We start from the raw sequence: 22,186 nt of genomic DNA, 5'->3' as shown, positions 1-22,186 counted from the left end.
CCTGCCTCCTAGGGTTATAGTGAGGGTCAGATGAAATCACATTTGTAAAACACTTAGCACAGTGTCTAGCACACATAGTATTAGTTTAATGAGGAAATTTCTTCCTTGTTCTTCTAATCTGATTGTGATATGACTTTGTATAGCTAAGTCACATATCCATATGGAGTTTTTCTTGGTAGATATTGATCTAACCCTTATTTCTGCCAGATTTTAGTTTCCAGTTTTCCCAGAGTCCTTTCGTTCCCTGCATATTATCTTTCCAGCAGTTTCGTCAGTAAGCAAGTGGGTCTTTAACCATCATTGCTGGGTTCTTTGGCTTTAGTCGATGGAGCGAAGGGGAAGTGTGTTTCTCCTTTTCTTCATCTCTAAAATGAAGGGCGCTGGGCCTGCTGACTCATGTCCCTGGTTTCTCTCTCCTTCTCTGATCTTATGGGAAATGTTCTACTTCCCTGCTGGGTTGGCAAACATGGCGACCTGGTGGGTCCCTGTTCTCTAGCCATTATTGTGCTGCTTGGGCTACACTTCCTAAGTGTTTCCTGGCAGAACAGCTCCTTTCTGGCTGGCTGGCACTGTGGCCAAGTTCTTCCAACACACCAATTATCTGCACCAATCAATCCATCAGAAAAATAGGTTTTGGACTGGACCGAGGAACTCCCCTCTGCCACTGGAAGCACATGACATCTTCTTGTCTTAGAGAATTCTTTGGGGCACTAAGTTCATAATTGAATTGTTTGGGGTGGAACTTAAACTCAGCTTTTCTTAATTCCAAGGCCAGCTCCCTCTCTGCTGTACCACTCTGTAACCTTAATGATCATCATCATCATCATAATATAATATAATACTATATATATAAGAATATATAATATATTCCTGTAAGATTTGAGAGGTAGAGGGCCCTCCAGGGGTCACCCAGTCCAACCTCATTTTACTGAGGCCCAGGGCACTTTGCCACAGTGACCCAGCAAGCAAGAGGCAGACGTGACCTCAGAGGCCACCCCACCCGCCTCTGGTCCATTGTCCCATTTTTACAGAGGAGGAAACTGAGGCCCAGACTCTTCCAAAGTCACACAGGCACACACAGAGCTGCAGTTTCCTCGTCTCCTCCCTCTGCATACTTGGACCATAGTAGGAACTCTCTTTGTCTTTCCCTCCCTTAAATCCATTCTTTTCTTTGTTATTGTTCAGTTGTTTTAAGTTCATACTCAGCTCTCCACGACTCCATCTGGGGTTTTCTTGGCAAATATACTGGAATGGCTTGCTATTGCTTTCTCCAGCTCACTTTACAGATGAGGAAACTGAGGCACACAGGGTTAAATGACTTGCTCAGGGTCACACAGCTAGGAAGTGTCTGAGGCCAGATTTGAACCCAGGAAGATGAGTCTTCCTGATTCCAAGCGCAGTGCTCTGAACTATGGTGCCTCCTGGCTGTCCCAATCTTGGGGTGTGTTGGTCTAAATCTGAGTTCTGCCTGATGGCTTTCCAGTTTTTATCAGATGAATGAGTCGTTCATGTGCGCCCTTACACCAGTAGTTGGGGGCTCTGAAAACCCCACATCCAGGGGATGCTGCTCCTCACTCTCCCCCTCGGTCCTGGGGTTGCACATTTTCAGTGACTTTCTGGGGCAGTTCTATGCACTACGACGATCTGCTGTGAGGATCAAATTGTAAGTGCATAGCGTTGTGCTATGTCCCAGATAGTAGGGACTTTATAAGGTTACTATAAGGATGGTTGGGGCCATATTATATTGAATTATATTATGTTGTATTGAAGTTCATTTTTCTACTCTGCTTACAGATGAATGAATGAATGAATGAGTGAATGAATGAATGAGTGAGTGAGTGAGTGAATGAATGGCTTTAAAGAAGTTCAACACTCAACATTTGAAGATTCACTGCCTACAGATGAAGCAGGGCTGAAAAAGGTTGCGAGGGAAAGTAGGAATAGAGAAATAATGTGTGGTGACGTAAAGAAAACTCTCTATGGAGTTAGAGATTCTGGGTTCCAGTCCTGACTCTGCTACTTACCACTTGTGCGACCTTGGGCAAAGCCATCTCCCCTCTGCCTGCCTCAGTTTCCCCATCTGTACAATGGGTATGATAATGGCACCTACCTCCTAGGGCCGTTGTGAGGATCAAGTGAGATAATATTCATATAAAGTGCTCAGTGGCACAATGCTTCGCACATAGTAGGCTCTGAATACGTGTTCATTATCGTCATAATTTATTACTGTTGTTCCTGTCATTCTCCAAGTTAGTTTGTAAGGAGGTTGCTGGAGGCTGCAGCCCACATGCCCTTAGAATTGTGGGAGAGGTTCCGAGGCTAGCCCACAAGGGTCACGTGGAACGTCAGCTCCTTTACGATGCAGTCTTGGGGCTCCTTCTGCACCCTGGCAGACGGTTATTTAGGAGTTTCAAGAGTGAGTGCTCTGGGCTTGGATTCAGGAGAGCAAAGACTTCCTAGTTGTGAGTGACAATCAGTTAAGTCAGCAGATATTTAGGAAGCACCTACTATGTGCCAAGCGCTGAACCACATACAGAAGATATTTTTTAGAAGATAACCCCCCCCCCAAAAAAAACAGTTCCTGCCCCCAGTGCATCTTCTCTTCCTGTAACGTAGAGCGATCAAGGATTCTGAGCTAGAACCTCAGGACAACAAGCATTCATTGAGCGCTTACTGTTTGCAAAGCCCTGTGCTGGAGATACTACCGGCAGTCCTTGCCCTTGGTTGGCTTATATTCTAATAGGGAAGATAACACATGAAAGGCAGCTGAAGAGGGTTTGGGATGGGTGGGGGTTGTCTCTGCCAGGGTCTGGGGTGGAAGGCTGGCTACAGCTGGGAGGGGAGAGAAGGATGTCTGGCTTGTGCCCCTTTCCGAAGTGGAGGCCCCATACCTGGGATGATCTCCTTCCTCATCCCTGTCTCTGACTCCTTCAAGTCCCAGCCAAAATCCCACTTTCTACAGGAGGCCTTTCTCTGTCCTCAATTCTTATGCTTTCCCTCTGTCTACTATTAACTCCAATTTATCCTGTATCTGTTTTGTTCAATTGTTGTGTGTTGTCTTTCCCATTCGACTGGGAGCTTCTGGAGGGCAGGGACTATCTTTGCCTTTCTTTTGTGTCCCCAGTGTTTGGAACCCTCCCTGGCACATAGTAAGCATTTAATAAATATTTGTTAACTGACTGATAGGCTGAACCTGTCATTCAGTTGTTTCAATCCAATTCAACTCTTCATGACCCCATTTGGGGTTTTCTTGGCAGAGATACTGGAGTGGTATGGCATTTCCTTCTCCAACTCATTTTGCAGATGGAGAAACTGAGGCAAATAATCAAGTGACTTGCCCAGTGTCACACAGCTAGTAAGAGTCTGAGGCTGGATTTGAACTCAGGAAGAGGAATCTTCTGGGCTCCAGGCCCAGGGCTCTGTGCACTATGGAGCCACCTAGCTGACCTAGACCAAACTTACTCATGGCAGCGTACATGCCATGGTGGAGGAAAACTCTGGGGTCAGGCTAAGTCCCAAGAGTCAGAGGCAGGGGCAGGAGAGGCATGAAGCAAGGCCGACCCAGTTCTGTCCCCTGGAGCCAGCTCATTGGTGGGGGAGGCATATTACAGGATGAGGAGGCCCAGAGCTCCAGAATCAGTTCAGGAATTGGGTCTAATCTGCTCACTTTACAGATGAATAAGCCAAGGCCCAGAGAAGAGTGACTTCTCTAACCTTGGCATGTAGGCAGTGTCAGAAGTGGGATTTGAACCAGGGCCTCTACATCCGGCCTGACTGCTTTTCCTCCCCACGCACGTGTCCCTAGCTACTGTCTTTTCTAACATTCCTCTCTGCAGGTCACGATGGTAATGGGCCCCAGCCTATTTATACCCTCTCTGGGTCACTGGCAATGCTGCCTCTCTGTGATTGCCACATCCCATGATTCACAGCCGTGTGGGGCCTGCTCACAAGGGAGGAATAGTGGTGTTAGAAAGATGGGCTTTGGCTTCCCAAGAGCATTTCGGGGGTTACTGTAAGCATCAGGTGCTTTCCCAAAATCAGATCTGGTCTCCCCTTTCTCTCACTTCACTCTTCATCGTAGATTTAGAGTTGTGGCCGACCTTAGACAACCCCCTCCACCCCCCCTTTTCACAGAGGAGGAAACTCCAGGTCCAGAGGATGTTCATGGTTTGCCCAGTCATACAGGGATTTGAACCCAGGTCCTCTGTCTCCACATCCATTACCCTTTCTTCTGTGCCCTGTTAATTCCTTTCTCTATCTTTTGGTCCTGCCCAAGCTAGAACTGTTCGTTGATGGTATAACTTATGGGGACAAAACTTTTAGAACCACTGGCATGTCAGATGCCAGTAGGTCATCTGTCCAGCTCCATGTCACCCTCTGAGCAATATTCATTTTTTCATTTGTTTCGTAATAATAATCCTAAGCTGCATTTTTAATGTGGTTTAAAGTTCACAAACTGTTTTACTTATCCCAACACATCCTCTTCCCCTCCTCCCATAATATCTCCAAAATACTATCGCTTTGCAATGGACCAGAATGGTTTTGGCGGCACACCTGTGTTCTTCTTACCATAGGCCCCTGCTCAGCAAGTCTGGGGGCTGAGTGGTCCCTGGGGCGTTGTCCTCAGACAGGTCTGGGGCTGAGAGTGTTCCCTGGGGTGTTGTCCTCAGACAGGTCTGCCTCTGCTGTGTGCCTCATGCAGCCCAACTGGACCCCCTCCCATCTTTCAGCACGGCTCCTGCACACGTTCTTTTTTCCTTCTTTGCTTGAGACTCTTCAGAGAAGTTTTACATTTTTATCGATGTATTCGGGACAGCTAGTTAATTGAGTGTATAGAGGACTCGTTCTGGAGTCAGGAAGATCCAAGTTCGAATTTTGCCTCAAACACTTCCTAGCTGTGTGACCCTGGACGAGTCATTCAACTGCTTTTTGCCTCAGTTTTCTCATCTGTAAAATGGGAATACTAATTACACCTACCTCCTGGGCTTGTTGTGAGGATCAGATGAAATTTAATTGGGAAAAGCTTAGCACAGTGCTTTGCACATTGTAGTCAACAGGGTCCTGAAGGTGGCAGCCAGATATGGTTGCACTCAATGTTTCTAGAGTCCCCAAGCATTTATTAAGCGCCTACTGTGTGCCAGGCACTGGGGATACAAAAATGTAAAAAGTTTGGTCCCCACTTCTCAAGGAGCTCTCAGTCTAATAGTAGACAATGCTCACCATGCAACATCCATGCATATAGACAGGTATATGATCCCAGAGGGAAAGCACAGGGTCAGGAAAGCTAGGCAGCTGAGGCTTAAGAATTGGTGTAGCATGTCAGTGCCCTGGGACAAAGCCCCACCCATTGCAGGCTAGTTATGGTTTTGATCACTCTTAACCGAATGTCACTTGAAGATGGCAAACAGCTAGTCTTCCCATTCAAAGGGTTTTCTGTATCTGGTGAAGGAAACAAGGGTGTTTTTTCCTGGAGAAGAGAAGGCTTGGGTGTTTGTGCTTTTTCATTTGAAGAATGAAAGTGTTAGGTCCAGAAATCAGAAATAGGGTCAAAGGGAGGGAAATGGAATGGAATAAGATTTTGTCATATTAGGAGAAGAGGGATGGGCTACTTCAGGAGACAGTGGTTTCCTCCACAGTGTGGGTCTTAAAGAAAAGATTTCTGAAGAAATTTTTTGCTCAGCTACAGGTTGGACTAAATTTCTTTAATTGTCCCTGCCCACTCTTGACATTCTGTGATTATAAACAGGGCTCTGAGTCCTAGCAGCTTCCCCCCAACCCCACTGACAAACAGAATGAATCAGCAAAGAGCTTTGAGGCAAAATCCAACTTGAAAGGCATTTGGATGGACATAAAGGTCACATCCTGTCTTTGGACCAGTGCCCATCTGGTCCTCACTGCTGGCTGCTTAGACTGTAAGGTGCCTGGGTGTTCAATCAGACCATCTCATAGTGTGGTACCTGCTGGCTGGCCTAGGTGTGCTAGGAGGCTTACCCTCTCTTAAAAGCACAGGTGCTAGCCAAGTAAACTCCAACCTTCCAAGGCTAGACTTCGGGGTCCTTACAGGGACATCATGCCATGGTAGAGTCACACAACTTGGTCTTGACTTACAGTACAGCCCTGCATTGGCTTGGGATGCCAAGCAATTCATTTCTTTATCTATAAAATGAGTAGTTTAGACTTACTGAACTCTAATGTTCCTGCCAGCTCTAAAGCTATGTTCCCATAATTTTTTTTCAAATCAGAGTTTTGACATTTTTTGTTTTTGTTTGTCTTCCATAACCCTTCCCTCTCACAACTATGTCCCTTTTCCTTTCAGCTATCTCTTATAACAAAGCACTTTTTTTAAAATAAAAAAAATATAAGGAGAAGAAAAAAAGCTAACATTATATGCAGTGTTCTGCCCCATCTCCCCCAAAGTGTGTAGGTATGGGTGGGTTTGCGGGGGTCTTCTTATTTTAATTTTTTTTTAAAGCAATTGGGGTTAAGTAACTTGCTCAAGGTTACACGGCCAGTTATTTCTGGGTGTGGTGCTGAGTTTCTGAGCCCAGATTTGATCCAGGTCATCCCGACACTGGAGCCAGTGCTCTTACTTGCTGAGCCACCTGGCCACCCCTAAGCAATTGGGGTTAAGTAACTTGCTCAAGGTTACACGGCCAGGTGTTTCTGGGTAGGTGCTAAGTGTCTGAGCCCGGGATTCAATCTCCAGGTCTCCTCAACACTGGAGTCGGTGCTCTTACTCGCTGTGCTACCTGGCCGCCTCTTATATCTTTAATTTTGAGACAGGGTTGGTCTGTATAAATTGACTGTTGTGGACTCTTTATTATTTTTTTTGGAGGGGGGAGGGCAGGGCAATTGGCAAGGTTATACAGCTAGTAAGTGTTAAAGTATCTGAGGTCGGATTTGAACTCAGGTCCTCCTGACTCCAGGGCCAGTGCTCTATTCACTGTGCCACCTAGCCGCCCCTTAGACTTAGACTTTTATTTTTGGCTTTTTTGAGGGCACTTGGGGTTAAGTGAGTTGCCCAAGGTCACATGGCTAATTTTTGTGTTAAGTGTCTGAGCCTGGATTTGAACTCAGATCCTCCTGACTCCAGGGTCGGTGCTCCATTCACTGCACTACCTAGACACCCCACCCTTAGACTCTTTATATGGTTGTAATCATTGTGATGATGGTTTTTTTTTGTCTGCTTCCTTCATGTTGCATCAGTTCATAGGAGTCTTTCCATGTTTCTCTGAATTCTTCATTTTCAGTTTCTTACTGTGTAATAGTATTCCATGACAGTCATGTGCCACAATTGGTTCAACTTTTTTCCATCAATGAGTATCTATTTTGTTTCCATTTCTTTGATACCACAAAACATACTGCTTTCATATTTTGGTGTTTTATGGGAAGTTTTTTTTTGGTCAAAGACCTCCATGGGCTGCGTATATGCACACATAAAGATAGAAAATTTGATAGATTAGATGTCGACATATATGGGTGTATATATTTAGATATACATATAACTATATCAGTGTATATCCTATATTTCTTTCCCCTTCGCTCTCCTAGATTGTAAGCATCTTGAGGGCAGACCCTACTGTGTCTTGTTCCTTATGTTCCCCACAGTCTAGCTCAGTGCCTAATCCATTGCATAAAATTAATAGTTTTTTTTGTTTCATTGAATTGAACTGTTGTGCTCTCCGACAAGGAGGAATTGGTAGGGTAGTAATACCAACTAATGATTTTGATATAAGTAAATGAGGCATCGATTCAAAAATTCATAATATTCTTGTATTTAATCCTGCCCCCAAATGTGGATTTGTCAGCAAATTTGGTGCGTGGATAAAAAGTGAATTTTAGGATATAAACTAAACACGCTCACTTTGGCCTCTGTTAAATTGGGGATTCAGGCAGTGTATCAGGATATGACAAACTACTTTCCTGGGCCTTAAGAACCCATTTCTCTATCTTAAACTCATTTCTCTCTATTTGCGGGCAGGACTGTGTAGAGAACTGTGTCTCATTTTGTCCCCCCTCCTCCCCCACGTCTAGTATGGCATTTTATAAGGAGCAAGGTCTTGACCAGGGATTGCTACAGAGAAACTGACCATCCGCTTTGTTTTACAGAGAGCATACTGTGGCCAGTGCAGCGAAAGGATATGGGGTCTCGGAAGGCAAGGCTACAAGTGTATCAACTGCAAATTACTGGTCCATAAACGTTGTCATATACTTGTACCACTGACCTGCAAAAGGCATATGGTGAGTAAGGATGCTATCCGAGGGAGAGCGGGCCAGCATTGGGATGCCAATGGCTCCTGGGTCTGGAATGTTTCCAGGCTTCAACTCATGGCAACATTGAAAGAGGCAGCCTGATGGACAGTTCTAAGGATCTGGGTTTGAATCCTGCCTCAGACAATTTACTTGGGCAAGTGACTCACCTCTCTGAGACTAGCTTTCATCTTATGGCCTATGGGGATAATAATGGCAACTATCCCAAGAGTAATTTAATCTGTTTTTCCTAATATTCTTCACAGGTAAGGAATTTAGGGCCTTTTGGACCATGGGGTTCAAATCACTAAATGGGTTTTGGCCTACTCCATACTGTAATGATAATGATGGTGGCTGACTTTTTTATAGGCCTTCAAGGTTTTATTTCCTGTCTCATGTCATTCTCACCATTGCTGACTGAGAGGTTCTTGTCTTGGTCACCTGGCTGGTATGTGTCTGAAGCAAGCAGCCAAACCCGAGGCTTCCTGGTGCCCCACTGCTTTTGTATTCTGATGCCAGTGAGCATTTCTGTGACACTTCACAGTAGTTCGCACATCTCAGGCAGAGGCAGCAAAATCATGATGTCCAGTTTAGAGATGAGGAGACTGAGGTTCAGGAGGGCAGTCGCTTTTCTCATGATTGCCCAGATAAGTCAGCATCAAAGGTGGGGTCAGAACTTGGTCTTCCTGCCTTCCTTTTAATAAAAAAGCATGAGAAGAAAAATTACACTGCTTTGCTTCGGTGAATCTGTGGCCTCTATTGTGGGGAAATGAGGTCGAATTCTTTAGCCTTTCCATCATGGAACAGCTCGTGGCATGATATGAGTGGAGGGCTGTTATGATGGTAGGTTATTGGATCATGGTGACTACCACCACCATCATTGTTCTCCTCTCCGGTATTAGTCCCATTTTGAAGATAAGGAAAGTGGGTTTCAAGGAGATAGTGTCTTATTGGACTTAAGTAGTCGAGAAGTCCTGCGTTCAAATTCTGCTTCTGGCACTTACTTTTCTGGGTAATTATGATAGTAGTAAAGTCACTTTTGGGGCCTGCACCTCCGTCTCTTTATCTTTAAACTGGACCTGATAATTCTGCGGGGCCTATCTCCTACATAACGTACTTCAGTGCTCCAGGAAATCTCCATTGTCTTTACTTGGTGAATTTGGGTCTTTTACTCAAAGGCAGCTAAGAATCCAAACACTTGTTGAAATGCCTTTGACCTTTTCTGGGACAAGTGTCAGTGTCATTAGAGCCACAGGGGAGAGACCATCTCGTCTCACTGCCTCATTTTACAGAGGGGGAAACTGAGGTGCCCAGACAGAAATGGCGTGTCCAAGGCTGAGAGCTATGCACGTGACCCAGCTGTATTTCCAGCCTATCACATTCACTCTAGATCCAGACTCAAGCTTGTCAGCAGCTCAGACTCTTGGCATCACTGTACGTTCCAATAGGCTTTGGAGACATGGTGCCTGTTGCCAACTGGCCCCATTCAAGTGGCAGAATAAGAATGAATAAGCAAGATCTTTAATTGAATTTGAATTTTTATCTCCTCCATATGCCTCCTGGGTTTCATTAAAGTATAATTAATGATCAGGAGAAGAGTTAGGGTTTGGTTTGTTTTTAATTTGTTTTTGATCTCGTACCATGAAGACACCAGAAGGAGCCGGGGAGGGAATGAAAGCTGAGTCAAAGTGTGTAGAAGGGACCATACCTCCTACTGCTCTTCCTTTTTTGGGGTGGAAGGGGGTGGGGATGCAGTCTGGATTAAGTGACTTGCCCAGTGTCACCCAGCTAGTAAGTGTCTGAGGCTGGATTTGAACTCAGGTCCTCCTGACTCCCAAGGCCAGTGCGCTTCTAATGGACTTGGAGGTCTTGGAGATCACCATAACGTCGGACGTTTTGATTTCCAGTTCCCAAAGTGCTTTACATACATTGTCTCATGAGAGCTTCACTTCTGCTCTTAGAGAAAGATGGCATTATATCCATTTGATAGATTAGGACATGAGCAGCTTAGAAGTGTCAGAGGTAAGATTCGAACCTAGACCTTTCTGACTCCAGGTTGATCTTTCTAACCATTGCGCCTTCTTGATATGAGAAAAGAAAGGCGTTCACATTGCAGAAGAAAGATTTGGCAACCCAATAATGCTGACTCAGTAGTCTGAGGTCTCAATTAAAATTCTGTCCCTGATACTTACTACCTCTGTGATCTTGGGCAGGTTACCCTACTTGGTTTGACCTGTTCCCTCTTGGATAAAATGATTGAGTTAGCCTAGAGGTCTCCTGAGGCTCCTTCCATCTCCATGTTTGTGAAACAATGGTAACTTTATGACTTTGGTCAATTCATGTCATCTCCTTTGGCCTGAGTTTCCCCATGTGTAAAATGATGATGTTGCATTCAATGGCCTTTGAGCTTCCTTGCTGGTCTAGATCTTTGAGGTAGTCATACTCCTGAATTTCACCTGACTTAATCTACCTCGATGTTCTAGGCTTTCTTTGGGCGGGTGGATTAGTGGGGTGTGGAGGGAGGAAGAGCGGCCCTCCAGTGCATAGGAGGGAGCGTGGGGGTTTTTTTGGGGGGGGAGGCGGCTTGCTTCCCCACTCTTCATGAAGAAGAGAATAAACTTTGCTTCTTATTCGTGGGATTCTTACTCTGTGCCTGGGTTTTGGGGCCCTGAGGCAGGGGGTAGGAGTGAGGACCCTAGTCTCTCCTCTGGTGGAAGTCAGTTTAGATGTGGTGGCCAGTCACACCCTTATAGACCATAACCTGAGAGTTGGCAGGCACTTTAGAGAGATGGACTCAAAGCCCGATAAAATGGAGTCACCCAAGGTCATCCTATAGTCGTCCTCTGCCTGGATCCTTCTCCCCTTCTTTTCTTGCTCTGCCTTGTAGCCTCTGGAGGGCATAAGGAGATTGGGCCAGTTGGCCCCTCGTCTGGCTGGGGACAGGGGGAGGAACAATGGAGAAGGTCACAGAGCTGGAACTAAAATCTCCAGGCTTTCCTGCCTCTAAGCTGGAGGAAGGAGGAAAGGTCTCCCTGGCCACCAGGCAGAGCCAGCTTACATTAGTTGATTATAATGATGAATCATTGTGATGTTATTTGTTTTTGCCAGGATTCGGTGATGCCTTCCCAAGAACCTCAATTAGATGATAAAAATGATGAAGTCGACCTTCCCTCCGAAGAAACTGATGGACGTAGGTATCTTTCCCTTCCTTCTATGAAGCCAGCCCATATTCTGTTGGGCCTTGGCACAGGTTGATACCATAGGTGCATCCTTTCTCCCATAAAATAAGTTCTTTCTGGATCCTGTCTGCTCACCTGGACCCAGGGAAGAGGTGAATTTGTTCTCATTGTGGAGAGGAATGACTTCTTTGGGTTGGTGTGTTGGAGACCAGATGTTAGTTATGGCTGTCTTGTCTGGAACTTCTGAAAAAACACAAAGAAAGGAATCGTGCTTTGTATTCTTGTCCTGTCGCCCTTTCTCTGGGCAGAAAGTCAGAGTGAGCATTATGTGAAAGCCAGAGATGGTTCTAATACCTAGGAGAGAGCCACCACCTAGAGACAGGCATCCATGAACTCTAGCCACCATCCACTGCCTGCCTGTCTCAGATCGCAGCCCCATCCTGGATACTTGCCCCAAAATCTGCCCTATGCCTTTTTAATGGAGTGTGTTAGTTAGCATATCTTAGGTTCATCTGCCAGGTAGTTGGTGAGGGGGCTTCACTTTGAATTTTAAGCATTCTCTTTGCAAAGCCACCAGCTCCTAGTTGATTGGAGGCCCCAAGCCAAGACGCAAGACTTAATGGGTCTGTTAGAACATTAATCTTAGGGCCAGGTGTCCTGAATGGTTTCCATCAAATACTGAAACAACTGTCTTTCTTTCTTTATTTTCCTCATTAGTTGCTTATATTCCCTCAACCCGGAAACATGACAGCCTTAAAGATGATTCTGAGGTGAGTTGATTTTTTAAAATCTCATTAATATTTCCTTAAATATTTTTTTTTTTGGCAAACACTAGTTCATGAATAGCTTTAATTTTTTTTGCTTGTGGTCTTGTGAGCCACTTGGCTATGCTGTATATGTCTATCCTACTGTCTCACTGTTTTAAAATATTTTAATTCATTTTTTAAAATGAGAAATTGGCAGAATTTTGGGAAGTTTTTAATCACCTAATTTTCCCCTGTATCCCTCCCTCTGCCCAGCTTTCCCATAGAACTATATCTTCCGATTTATGAATTCAGATTTTTTTCCCCCTTTGCCTGTTTCCTTTCTTGAACTTCCTGCTACCACACTGCCCTTCCTTGAGCGCCAGCTCCACCTCCTTCTACCTCTGTCGGGATGCTAGAGGACTTGGCCTGCCACATCTGAGCCTGCCCAGGCTGGGCCTCACTCCTATTTCTCAAGGACAGACCTGTAGGCTTGGATGGAGAGGGGAGGATGAGCTGACAGCTGGTGCTTGGCATGGCCACCATGTGACACATGTCCCCAAAAGCACCAGATGCTGGCCTGCCCATTCTCTGCTGAGTCTGACTTTCACAGTCCTTTCTCCTGATAAATACCACAAAATGCCTCGAATCTAGAGGCCAGTCTGACCTGCTTTTGGAGTTCCTAATAGAGCTGGAGGGGGCCTTGGAGACCTCTCATTTTCCTAACAAGAAAACTGAGGCTCAAAGTACACATGGCTGTACTTACCCAGGATCCTACCGTAGCTCTAGAACAGAAGGGACTTTGTTTAGTCATTTCAGTCTTGTCTGACCCTTCTTGACCCAGATCTTGGCAAAGACCCCTATTCCCTTCTCCAGCTCATTTTATAGATGAAGAAACTGAGACAAACAGGGTAAATTGACTTACCCAGGGTCACACAGCTAGTAAGTGTCTGACTAACTCCAATCTTCCTGACCCTACGCTCGGTCCTTTATGCACTATGGCATCACCTAGCAGCCCAAGGATGGACCTTAGAGTCCAGCTAATTCAACCTCTCGTTTTACTGATGAGGAAATTAAGAGAAACTGATATCCTCAGGGTCCCACATAGGATCCTGGAGTGAGAAGGGGCTTCAGAAGTCAATGTTAACCCCCCTCATTTCATAGATGAGGGAATAAGAAGCCCCAAGACATCCAGTGATCTGCCCAAGATTACACAGGGAATCCATGTTGGAGGTGGGATTTCAACCCAGAACCTCTACAGCACACGTAGGGCCCTTTTCAGTGCCTTTCCTTGCCTTGTGGTGACTGTGTCCACCCTCTCCGCAAACGTTCCCATTAGGAATGGGGTGGGGGGTAGGATATCTCATCCCTTCTTGAGGGATTGGCACATTGTTTATCCTGGTTTCTTATTAAAATTTTGATGGCCATAAAATGTTCATTTATGAACACATACTTCCCATTCTCCCTCCTTTTACATCTTCTGGGCTGCCCCCAGGCCATTCCCCACTCACTGGGCTGACAGCGGGAGTGAGTCACCGTTGATCTTGCCCGCCTTGGAATTTGACCAATGCACAATGCACCCTCAGTTCTCTTGAACCCTTGGGAAAAGCAGAAGCAGAATGACCAAAATGGGTGTTTTAGGGGCTTCTTTCTCTCTTTAGGCCTCCCCTAAAAGAGCTTGGCAAACAACCTTATTTATACACTAACCCATCTGAACAATCTTTTTTCAGGAGTTCGGGCTCTTAGCTTTTGAGCTGGGTGGGACCTTTGAGGTCATCGAGTCTGATCCCCTTTTCTTTGAAGAGGAGGAAACTGAGGCCTGGAGAGGTCAATCAATTTTCATGGCTCATAAAGGGCTCCCAGTTTTGTATAATATCTCAGCTTCTCTCTTTTCCCCACTAAAAATAGCTGCATTTTTTATCATGTACAGGGATGCTAAACTCTCGATTAGAGGGCTTTTGCTGCTCATAAGACTTAGCTGGGGTTACAGACACACATTAGTTAATCCTCTCGGAGAAGACTGAGCAAAACCCAGTAGACTTTGGTGGCAAAGCTCAAAAACAAGGACCAAGCTCCAGAGTCCCCGTCCCTTGGCCTCCCTGGCACACACACACATCCTTCATCCCTGGGATTAAATGAGTCAGCCAACAGGGCTGGTGCCTCTGCCCGAGAAGGTCATGGTATGTCCATTCCTCTCCATGTAATATCCAAAGAAAGAAACTTCTTCCTTTGGTTGCTGGGTGTGCTTATTAATTTGGAATCTTTTCTCAAGAGTTGTGCAGTCTTAAAAACTCATTCTGCTTTCTAGCTAAACGAGCAGAGATGTGGTAATAGAAATGGAATGGAAATTGAGAGTGGAAGGAAGGGAAACTCCTTGAGGGCAGGCCTGGTTTCATTTTTTTGTCCTTGTATCTCCAAGTGCAATTTCTTGTTCTTAATAAGCACTTAATAAATGCTCGTTGGTGAACAGGCACGCAGATCTGTCCCTGATCCCTCCCTCCTTCTCAAGAAACAGAAACTCTTTCATTTTTGTCTGAGAATCCAAAGCACCTGTCCAATGCCATAGTGGGCACTTCATGAATGCTCACTGATAGAGAATAGTACTGAGGCCAATATGTCTTTAAAAATTTTCATGGAATTGAATGCTCTGTATTCGTACCTAAGACAGCATGTCCATAGTTGGAGTGAGCTAGAAGATTAGGTTCACATCTCCTCTTTAGACACTTCATAGCTGTATGACGAGCAGCCAAAGGAAGAAGTTTCTTTCTTTAGATATAACATGGAGAGGAATGGCCATACCATGACCTCAGGCAGAGTCACCAGCCCTGTTGGCTGACTCACTTAATCCCAGGGATGAAGGATGTGTGTGTGCCACGGAGGCCAAGGGACGGGGACTCTGGAGCTTGGTCCTTGTTTTTGAGCTTTGCCACCAAAGTCTACTGGGTTTTGCTCAGTCTTCCCTGAGAGGATTAATGAACTTTTGTCTGTAACCCTAGCTAAGTTTTACGAGCAACCAAAGCCCTCTGTGCCTCAGTTTCCTCATCTGTAAAATGATGGATTGTATATAAATGCCTCTAAGTCCTCTTCTATATGATCAATTAAGCTCTCAGCCCTCTTGTCAATTTTCTGATTTATCCTATGGTCCTGGCTGGGGTGCTAAGATTAAAAATTGGTAAGGCCAGACTCCAAATCCTGTCTCCTTCTTTCACCAGCTGTGTGACCCTGCACCAGTCCTTTCTAAGTCTTAGTTGACTCTTGAGGATTTAAGTACTAAGTCAGAAACAGGTTGGTTGAGGGAGTGCTAGCCACATGATGCCTGCCGATCATGGCTCAGAGCATTCCTGTCTCTGCCTGGAGAGTTGCTGGGTCTTTGATTCTTCCTTCTGCCTTCCTTTGGGTATGTGGGACATGGAAGAGGAAATGCGGATGAGGGATAGTTGAGTATTCCTTCCAGAGCATGGATGGTGTTGTGTACTCTGATGGCTGTTGAGAAGCAAATCATCTTGTTGTGAAAAATGTTCTCTGGTCGAGTTCTCAGAACCTGCTATTTCTTCCCTGTTTTTGTTTTGTTTTTAGGACATTAAGCCAGTTATTGATGGAATGGATGGAATTAAAATATCTCAGGGGCTCGGGCTGCAGGACTTCGATTTAATCAGAGTTATTGGACGGGGAAGTTATGCCAAAGTTCTTTTAGTACGGTTGAAAAAGAATGACCAGATTTATGCCATGAAGGTAGTCAAAAAGGAGTTGGTCCACGATGATGAAGTAAGTAACTTTTCACCTTAAAAAAATGGGAAATCGGGTCTGGGAAGGGGAAGAGGCCATTGCATGATTTAGCCACTAGAGGGCAGGTATTCTAAATCTAGTGTGTTGTGGTCTTTAGAAACCTGTGAGAGGCAGGCAGCCTAGCTGGGTGATAAAGCACTGAACTTGGAGTCAGGTACAGTGTGAATGCAGCCTCAAAAATGTGCTGACCAAGGGCCCGATGGTACAGCTTTGTGTACGTAGCTATTTGTCTGGGAGAGGGTGTGTGTATGTGTGTTTGTCCCCATGTGTGTCTGTCCTGGCTGCTGAGAACATGGACTTGTCTCTTTTTGGTTTTCTTGCCCTTGGGCTCAGAGAGGCAGTATGGCATAGTGGATAGGTCACCCACCTCAAAACCAAGGCCTGGGTTCCAAGTCCCAGCTCTGTTAACATCCTGGTTTTATGACTTTGGCCAAGTCTCTTAAGTTCTTAGAGTTGCAGAGAAGGGGCCAGTCTGTATCAAGGGAGTTTTCTCACCTGGGAGCTACATATAATCAATAAAATCACAGATCCATTCTCTATCTCTAATCCCCGGCACATAGTAGATGCTAAATAAATGTTTGTATGATCTCAGACTGGGGGAAAATCTAAATCTAGTCACTGCTGACATTGTGTCAAGGTGACAGCAATAGCTTTGAATGTCAGCTTCATGAGCGCAGAGAGTGGAAGTGGGAATCGCAGAGCAGAGGCTGTTATTTGTATGTGCCCATGATTTCCGCATTGTGGATGTCCCACCAACTCCTACAGATCATGACCCCTCTCATAGGAAGCTCATCCACTTCCATAGAGAGCCCCCAGTGGGACACAACTCATGCACTGTCGGCCTTCTTCTCATTCTTCTGACACTCTGAGGGTACCTGGAACCGTGACCGTCATCCCATGGTCATTGCATGACCAGTCTGGTGGTTACTAGCTGCCTTATTGGTGTTGGTTAAATTGAACTGAATTGAATTGAGTACCTTTTCCACAATCTTAGGGTCATAGGAACTCAATCAAGTCAGTGAATAGGCATTTATGAAGCACCATGTGCAAGCATAGTGTTAAGTGCTGGGGGTCAAAAGAAAGGTAAAAACAGTAGTCCCTGCCCTCAAGGAGCTCACAGTCTAACAGGGGAGACAACATGCAAACAATGATCTGGAATCAAGCAGTAGACAGAGAAGTAATCCACAGAGATCATCTCTCACCCCCAAAGCTGACATTCCCTCCATGCCATCACCCTGCTAGTAAAAAAGTGTGGAGAGACTTTTGATGGAGCAAGTCCCAACCCCAGGGTTCTCTAGTCCATTTGTGGACCCTTCCTCCATTTCCAGGAGTCACTTTTGGTGAGAACAGTAGGAGGTAATATAACTTGCCCAGAACATCACAGCTCATCTCTCTGTTCAAACCCAGGTCTTTCTGCCTCTCATAGAATGGTTCTTCCAAGGATTCCCGGCAGGGAAGGTCTGGGTCATTGGGGTATGTTATGGTTGACTTTCCCAGAATTGTAGATGGGTTGGGACCTTGAACTGGACCCTACTTCCTCTTCGTGGCCTTTGCCAAATCCATTTTTGCCCCTACTCCTCCCAGTGCTTGGCACATAGTAGGCACTTAAGGAATACTTGTCCTTTCTTCCATCCCTACTCCGAGATACCAGATATCGCCCAATAATCTTGGAATTCCTGTGCCAGCTCCACAAATGGGTTAAACTCTGGGTTTTTTTCCACCTGTTGGAAGGAATGCTGGGTTTTCTACTCTCGGTATCATGTATCTCAAAGACCAGTAAGACTCATAGTGATCAGTCTGTTGACTCTCACTGGCGACACCCCAGTAGCTTCTTGAGCTCTCTTTCCTTCTCACCCCAATATTAACAAAAATCACATAGCTGAGATTTCCATTCAAATGTTCTAGTGAGGAAGGCACATGTTCTAGTGAGGAAGGCACAGCTTCTCCAGCATGCCGAGTACATTCCATCTGTGTTTACCTGTCCTTGTGACTCCAGTGAGTCCAGCTCATGCTTGGAGACTTCCCCAGAGATGCCAAAGGAATGCAAGCCTGCCCATTTGCTCTCTCTCATCCGGGAGCTATCCCACCTTCCTCTGATAGGACATCCTTGACTTAGTTTCTGCTCAGTAATTCCTCATTTGTAATGGACCCATTCACATCCTGGTGATTTCTCCACCTGACTTTTATAGAGGGTTTTGTTGGTTCTACAGGGTATAATCTACATTATGGTATCTTAGCCACCCAGGCAGATTCTGAAAGGGAGGGGTGAACTGCCAGTATCCTTCTCTCCATGGTACGGATGAGGACAGTAAGACCCAGAGAAGGTCACCGAGCCTTGTTGTAGTGCTAGTGCTGGTAGGCATAGCCATAGGGACAGTTAGTATTAGTACTGATAGTAGTTAGTAGTAGTGAGAGGAGAAAGAATGGGAGGAGGAGTTAGTGGTGGTGGTGGTGGTAGTAGTAGTGGTGGTAGTAGTAGTGGTGGTAGCAGTAGTGGTGGTAGTAGTAGTGGTGGTAGTAGTAGTAGTAGTAGTGGTGGTAGTAGTAGTGGTGGTGGTAGTAGTGGTGGTAGTAGTAGTAGTGGTGGTAGTAGTAGTGGTGGTGGTAGTAGTGGTGGTAGTAGTAGTTAGGAGGAGGTGTTAGTAGTTGTAATAGGAGTTGAAAAGATTAGTAGTCATAGTGGTAGTGGTACTAATGGTAGCTATTAGGAGTAGTGAGCAGGGGAGTGGGAGGAGGTAGTGGTACTGGTACTAGTTAAAAGGACCTGGTTGTAATGAAAGGAGGCAGAGGGGCAGGGGGAGAGCTACCAGTGAGGTGACGGTGGGGAGCAGCACTGGTAGTAGTTGTAGCAGTGCTGCTGTTAGGACAAAGAGGAGTCAGTGGTGGTGGGGGCAGTAGCAATCAGTAGTCACCGTTATGGTGGTGGGGGGAGGAGGAGGAGGAACAGGCATTCATATGGCACTTTCAGGTTTGCGGTTTATAATTCCTACCGCATTTGATTCTCATAACAACCTGAAGAGGAGATCCCATCATGATACACATTTACTGATGAAGATACTGAGAGAAACAGAAAGTAAGTGGCTTTCCCAGGGTCGCAAAGGGCGTCTGTCTGAGGCTGGATTTGAACTCGGGTCTTCCGGACTCCAGGCCCATCACTGCGTCTGCTGTGCTCTCTGGCTGTTGTAATTCGAATGTCTAGTAGCGGTGGTGTTAGTAGTAGTAGTTGCAGTACATGACATTTATACAATGCTTACTATATACCAGGCACTTTACAAATATGATCTCATTTGATCCTTACAAACCTGCAAGGCAGGGTTGAAATATCCTCGTTTCACAGAAGAGAAAACAGGCAGGCAGAGGTGAAACGTCTTCCACAGGACAGCATATCTAGTTAGGGTCTGAGGCTGGATTAGAACCCAGGTTTTCTTGACTCTGCCAAGCCCAGCACTATACACAGGGTGCTTCCTTGCTGACTCTCATCAGAATGTCTAGTAAATATCCAGAGGGAGGGTTGAGCGTGGTTCTTTGTGAATCCGTAGATTGACCCACGTGGGGGTCTCTCCAATGTGCCAACATAAAGCAGCGTCATCCCTAGTGACCTGACCACTCTTGGGTGTTAGTGTTTGTCCTTAGGCGGGATGGCAGACGTGTGATTACTTTGCGACCAAGCGTCCATCGCTCCATTAATCAGCAAACGTTCATTCAGCACTGACTCTGTGCCTGTGCATTCTAAGGATGTAGAGGAAAAGAAAAGCAATGCCCCTGCCCTCGAGGAGTCCCCTTTCTTAAGGAGAAGACAGTGTTTGATAAGTATATGTGTACAAGATACATGCAGCATCGATGGAAGGAAATCTTCGGAGAAGCAATCCTGCTTTGAGGGAGTGTCTTTGGAAGGCTGTCTGGTCCAGCAGAAGATCACCAGCTATGGAGTCTGAGGACCTGGGTTCAAATCCCTGCCTGTCGCTTCCTGTCTATGTGGCTTTAAGAAGCGTTTAGTTTAATTAATCGATTAAGTTCAATTCCAACGTCCTGGGCCTCAGTTTCCTCATCTGTAAAATAAAGGGGGAGGGGAGGGCCGGACGAGATGGCCTCCAAGATCTCTTCAGCTTGATGTCCATGCATCTCCCTCCCTTGTATGGGGATTGCTTCTGTTTACCTCCATCTATGAGGGGAGTGACTTTTTTCCATCACTCTGATGATGATGATGACAATAGCCAGCATTTATACAGAACTTTTAGGTTGGCAAAGTGCCTTTTACTATTGTCCATATTATATCACTAATACATGATCAATAACCAATTTATCAATCAGTAATATTACAATGTTATCTCATTTGATCCTCACAACTGTCCTGGGAGGTAGGTGCTATTATTATCCTATTTTATAGATGAGGAAACTGAGGCAGGCAGAAATGAAGTGACTTGTCCAGGGTGACACAACCAGTCTGAGGCTGGATTTCAGCTTGGCTCTTCCTGACTCCGGATCCATTGCTCTAACTAACCCCTGCGCCCTCTAGTGGCCTCCTGGTGACCTGAGCCTCTCATCTTCCCCTTCTCTCTACCAGCAGGGCTGTGCTGCAGGGCCCCAACAAGGGACCTTCCAGCTTCTGCTCAAAGCCCTCCAGGGAGGGGGGTGCACCGCCCCGTAAGGCAGCCCACTCCACTATGGGACAGCTGTCATCATTAGGCCGTTCTTCCTGACATCCAACCCAACTGGGCTTCTAGGTCTGCCCTCTGGAGGCAAGCAAGATCAGCCTACGCTTTCTTCCAAGTGCCCCTTAATGAACTGTCGTCGTGTCCCCGAGTCTTCAGCTCTCTACACTGACCACCCCTGGTTCCTCCAACTGGATCGTATATAACATAACCTTCAGTCCCTTCACCATTTCCTTGTTTCGGTCGCCCACTAGCTTATTGACGTCCTTGCTAAAATATGGTTTCACCCGGTCTCCCAGATGTGGATTCACTCACCGTTGCAGAGTATAACGGGAATAGAAGGGCCCTGATGGCCATTTCTCTTAAGACATAGACTCCGCTTGTGTTACCTTTACCTGTGTGGGCTGCAGTATCCCCCTCAGAGCTTACAGTCCATGAAACTCCCCCGATCTTTTTCTGCCCATTCATAATCATAATTATGATTTGCCAGAGCTTTCACATTTTAGTCCGACATGCCCTATACATCAGGCAAATCCCTCTTCCTCTCTCTCTGCCTCTGGAATTTCCACGAGATGCCCTTTGGGTGCTTTCATTGCTGGAGGACAGTTCCCGACTAGATCCTTGATTTCTTCAGATCTGTAGAATCAGGGGCACCATCTGTCCTTGGGCATTGTTCAACCCTGACTTTAACTTGTGGGCTTTTTTTTGACTTACTTGTCATAATTAATTCTCCACAGCTGAGTTTATTTCATCAACTGTTTGAGGCGATGAATGTTTCACCAATGAGCAGAAGTCTGCTTATCACTGGGGGTGCAAAGCAAAAGCCAAAGCCATGCGTCCCCTCTGGGAGCATCCTCTGCTTGGGGAAAGGGGCACTGTGAGAGGGAGGTTCAGTGCTCCTGAAGAGCCGGTTCATTGTCTGCTTCCCTGTTAGATAGTAATCTCCTGGAGGGCAGGCACTGTCTTTTGACCTTCTTTGAATCCCCAGCACTTAGCACAGGGCCTGGCACACAGTAGGCACTTAATAAATGTCGACTGACTTGACCGACCTCAGGGTCCATTGGGCTCTAACTAATGTGCGGCTGGTTCTCTTGCAGGACATCGACTGGGTGCAGACAGAGAAGCATGTATTTGAACAGGCCTCCAGTAATCCCTTCCTTGTGGGCCTGCACTCCTGCTTCCAGACGACGAGTCGGTAAGCAAGCCCAGGGACGGGGCTGCTCCCTTCCCTCCCCCATCTCAGGCGCTTTGCTCCTTCTAAGACAGGGCTGGTCCTGGGTCACTGCCATGCTGTGTGCCCTCTACAAAAGCTGTCAGAAGAGAAAAACGGGGGTGGCTAGGTGGTACTGTGAATAGAGCACCGGCTTTGGAGTCAGGAGGACCTGAGTTCAGATCCGGCCTCAGATGCTTAACTAGCCGTGTGACCTTGGGCAAGTCATTTAACCCCAATCACTCTACTTTCCCCTCCCCAAAAAGCAAAAGAGAGAGAGAGAGAGAGAGAGAGAGAGAGAGAGAGAGAGAGACAGAGAGAGAGACAGAGACAGAGAGAGAGAGAGACAGAGACAGAGAGAGAGAG

The 22,186-nt window shown here is 46.1% G+C and overlaps 1 protein-coding gene across 2 annotated transcripts in view; it reads left to right on the top strand.

The window, feature by feature from the left end:
* PRKCZ (protein kinase C zeta) overlaps nucleotides 1-22,186 on the top strand; it is a 239,807-nt gene that overhangs the window by 179,419 nt on the left and 38,202 nt on the right. For both annotated transcript variants that reach the window (XM_069078743.1, XM_069078744.1), the window contains 5 exons: nucleotides 8,110-8,241; nucleotides 11,359-11,440; nucleotides 12,147-12,199; nucleotides 15,749-15,937; nucleotides 21,708-21,805. In XM_069078743.1, the coding sequence (XP_068934844.1) occupies nucleotides 8,110-8,241; nucleotides 11,359-11,440; nucleotides 12,147-12,199; nucleotides 15,749-15,937; nucleotides 21,708-21,805 (554 nt within the window). The remainder of the gene's footprint in view (nucleotides 1-8,109; nucleotides 8,242-11,358; nucleotides 11,441-12,146; nucleotides 12,200-15,748; nucleotides 15,938-21,707; nucleotides 21,806-22,186) is intronic.

Source organism: Petaurus breviceps, unplaced genomic scaffold (genome assembly GCF_028583685.1).
Source record: "Petaurus breviceps papuanus isolate PSGF00001 unplaced genomic scaffold, PetGlider_PUasm1.0 91041, whole genome shotgun sequence".
Lineage (NCBI taxonomy): Eukaryota > Metazoa > Chordata > Mammalia > Diprotodontia > Petauridae > Petaurus > Petaurus breviceps.
Note: the sequence above shows the minus strand (reverse complement) of the source record. Positions and strands in the feature narration are given on the sequence as shown.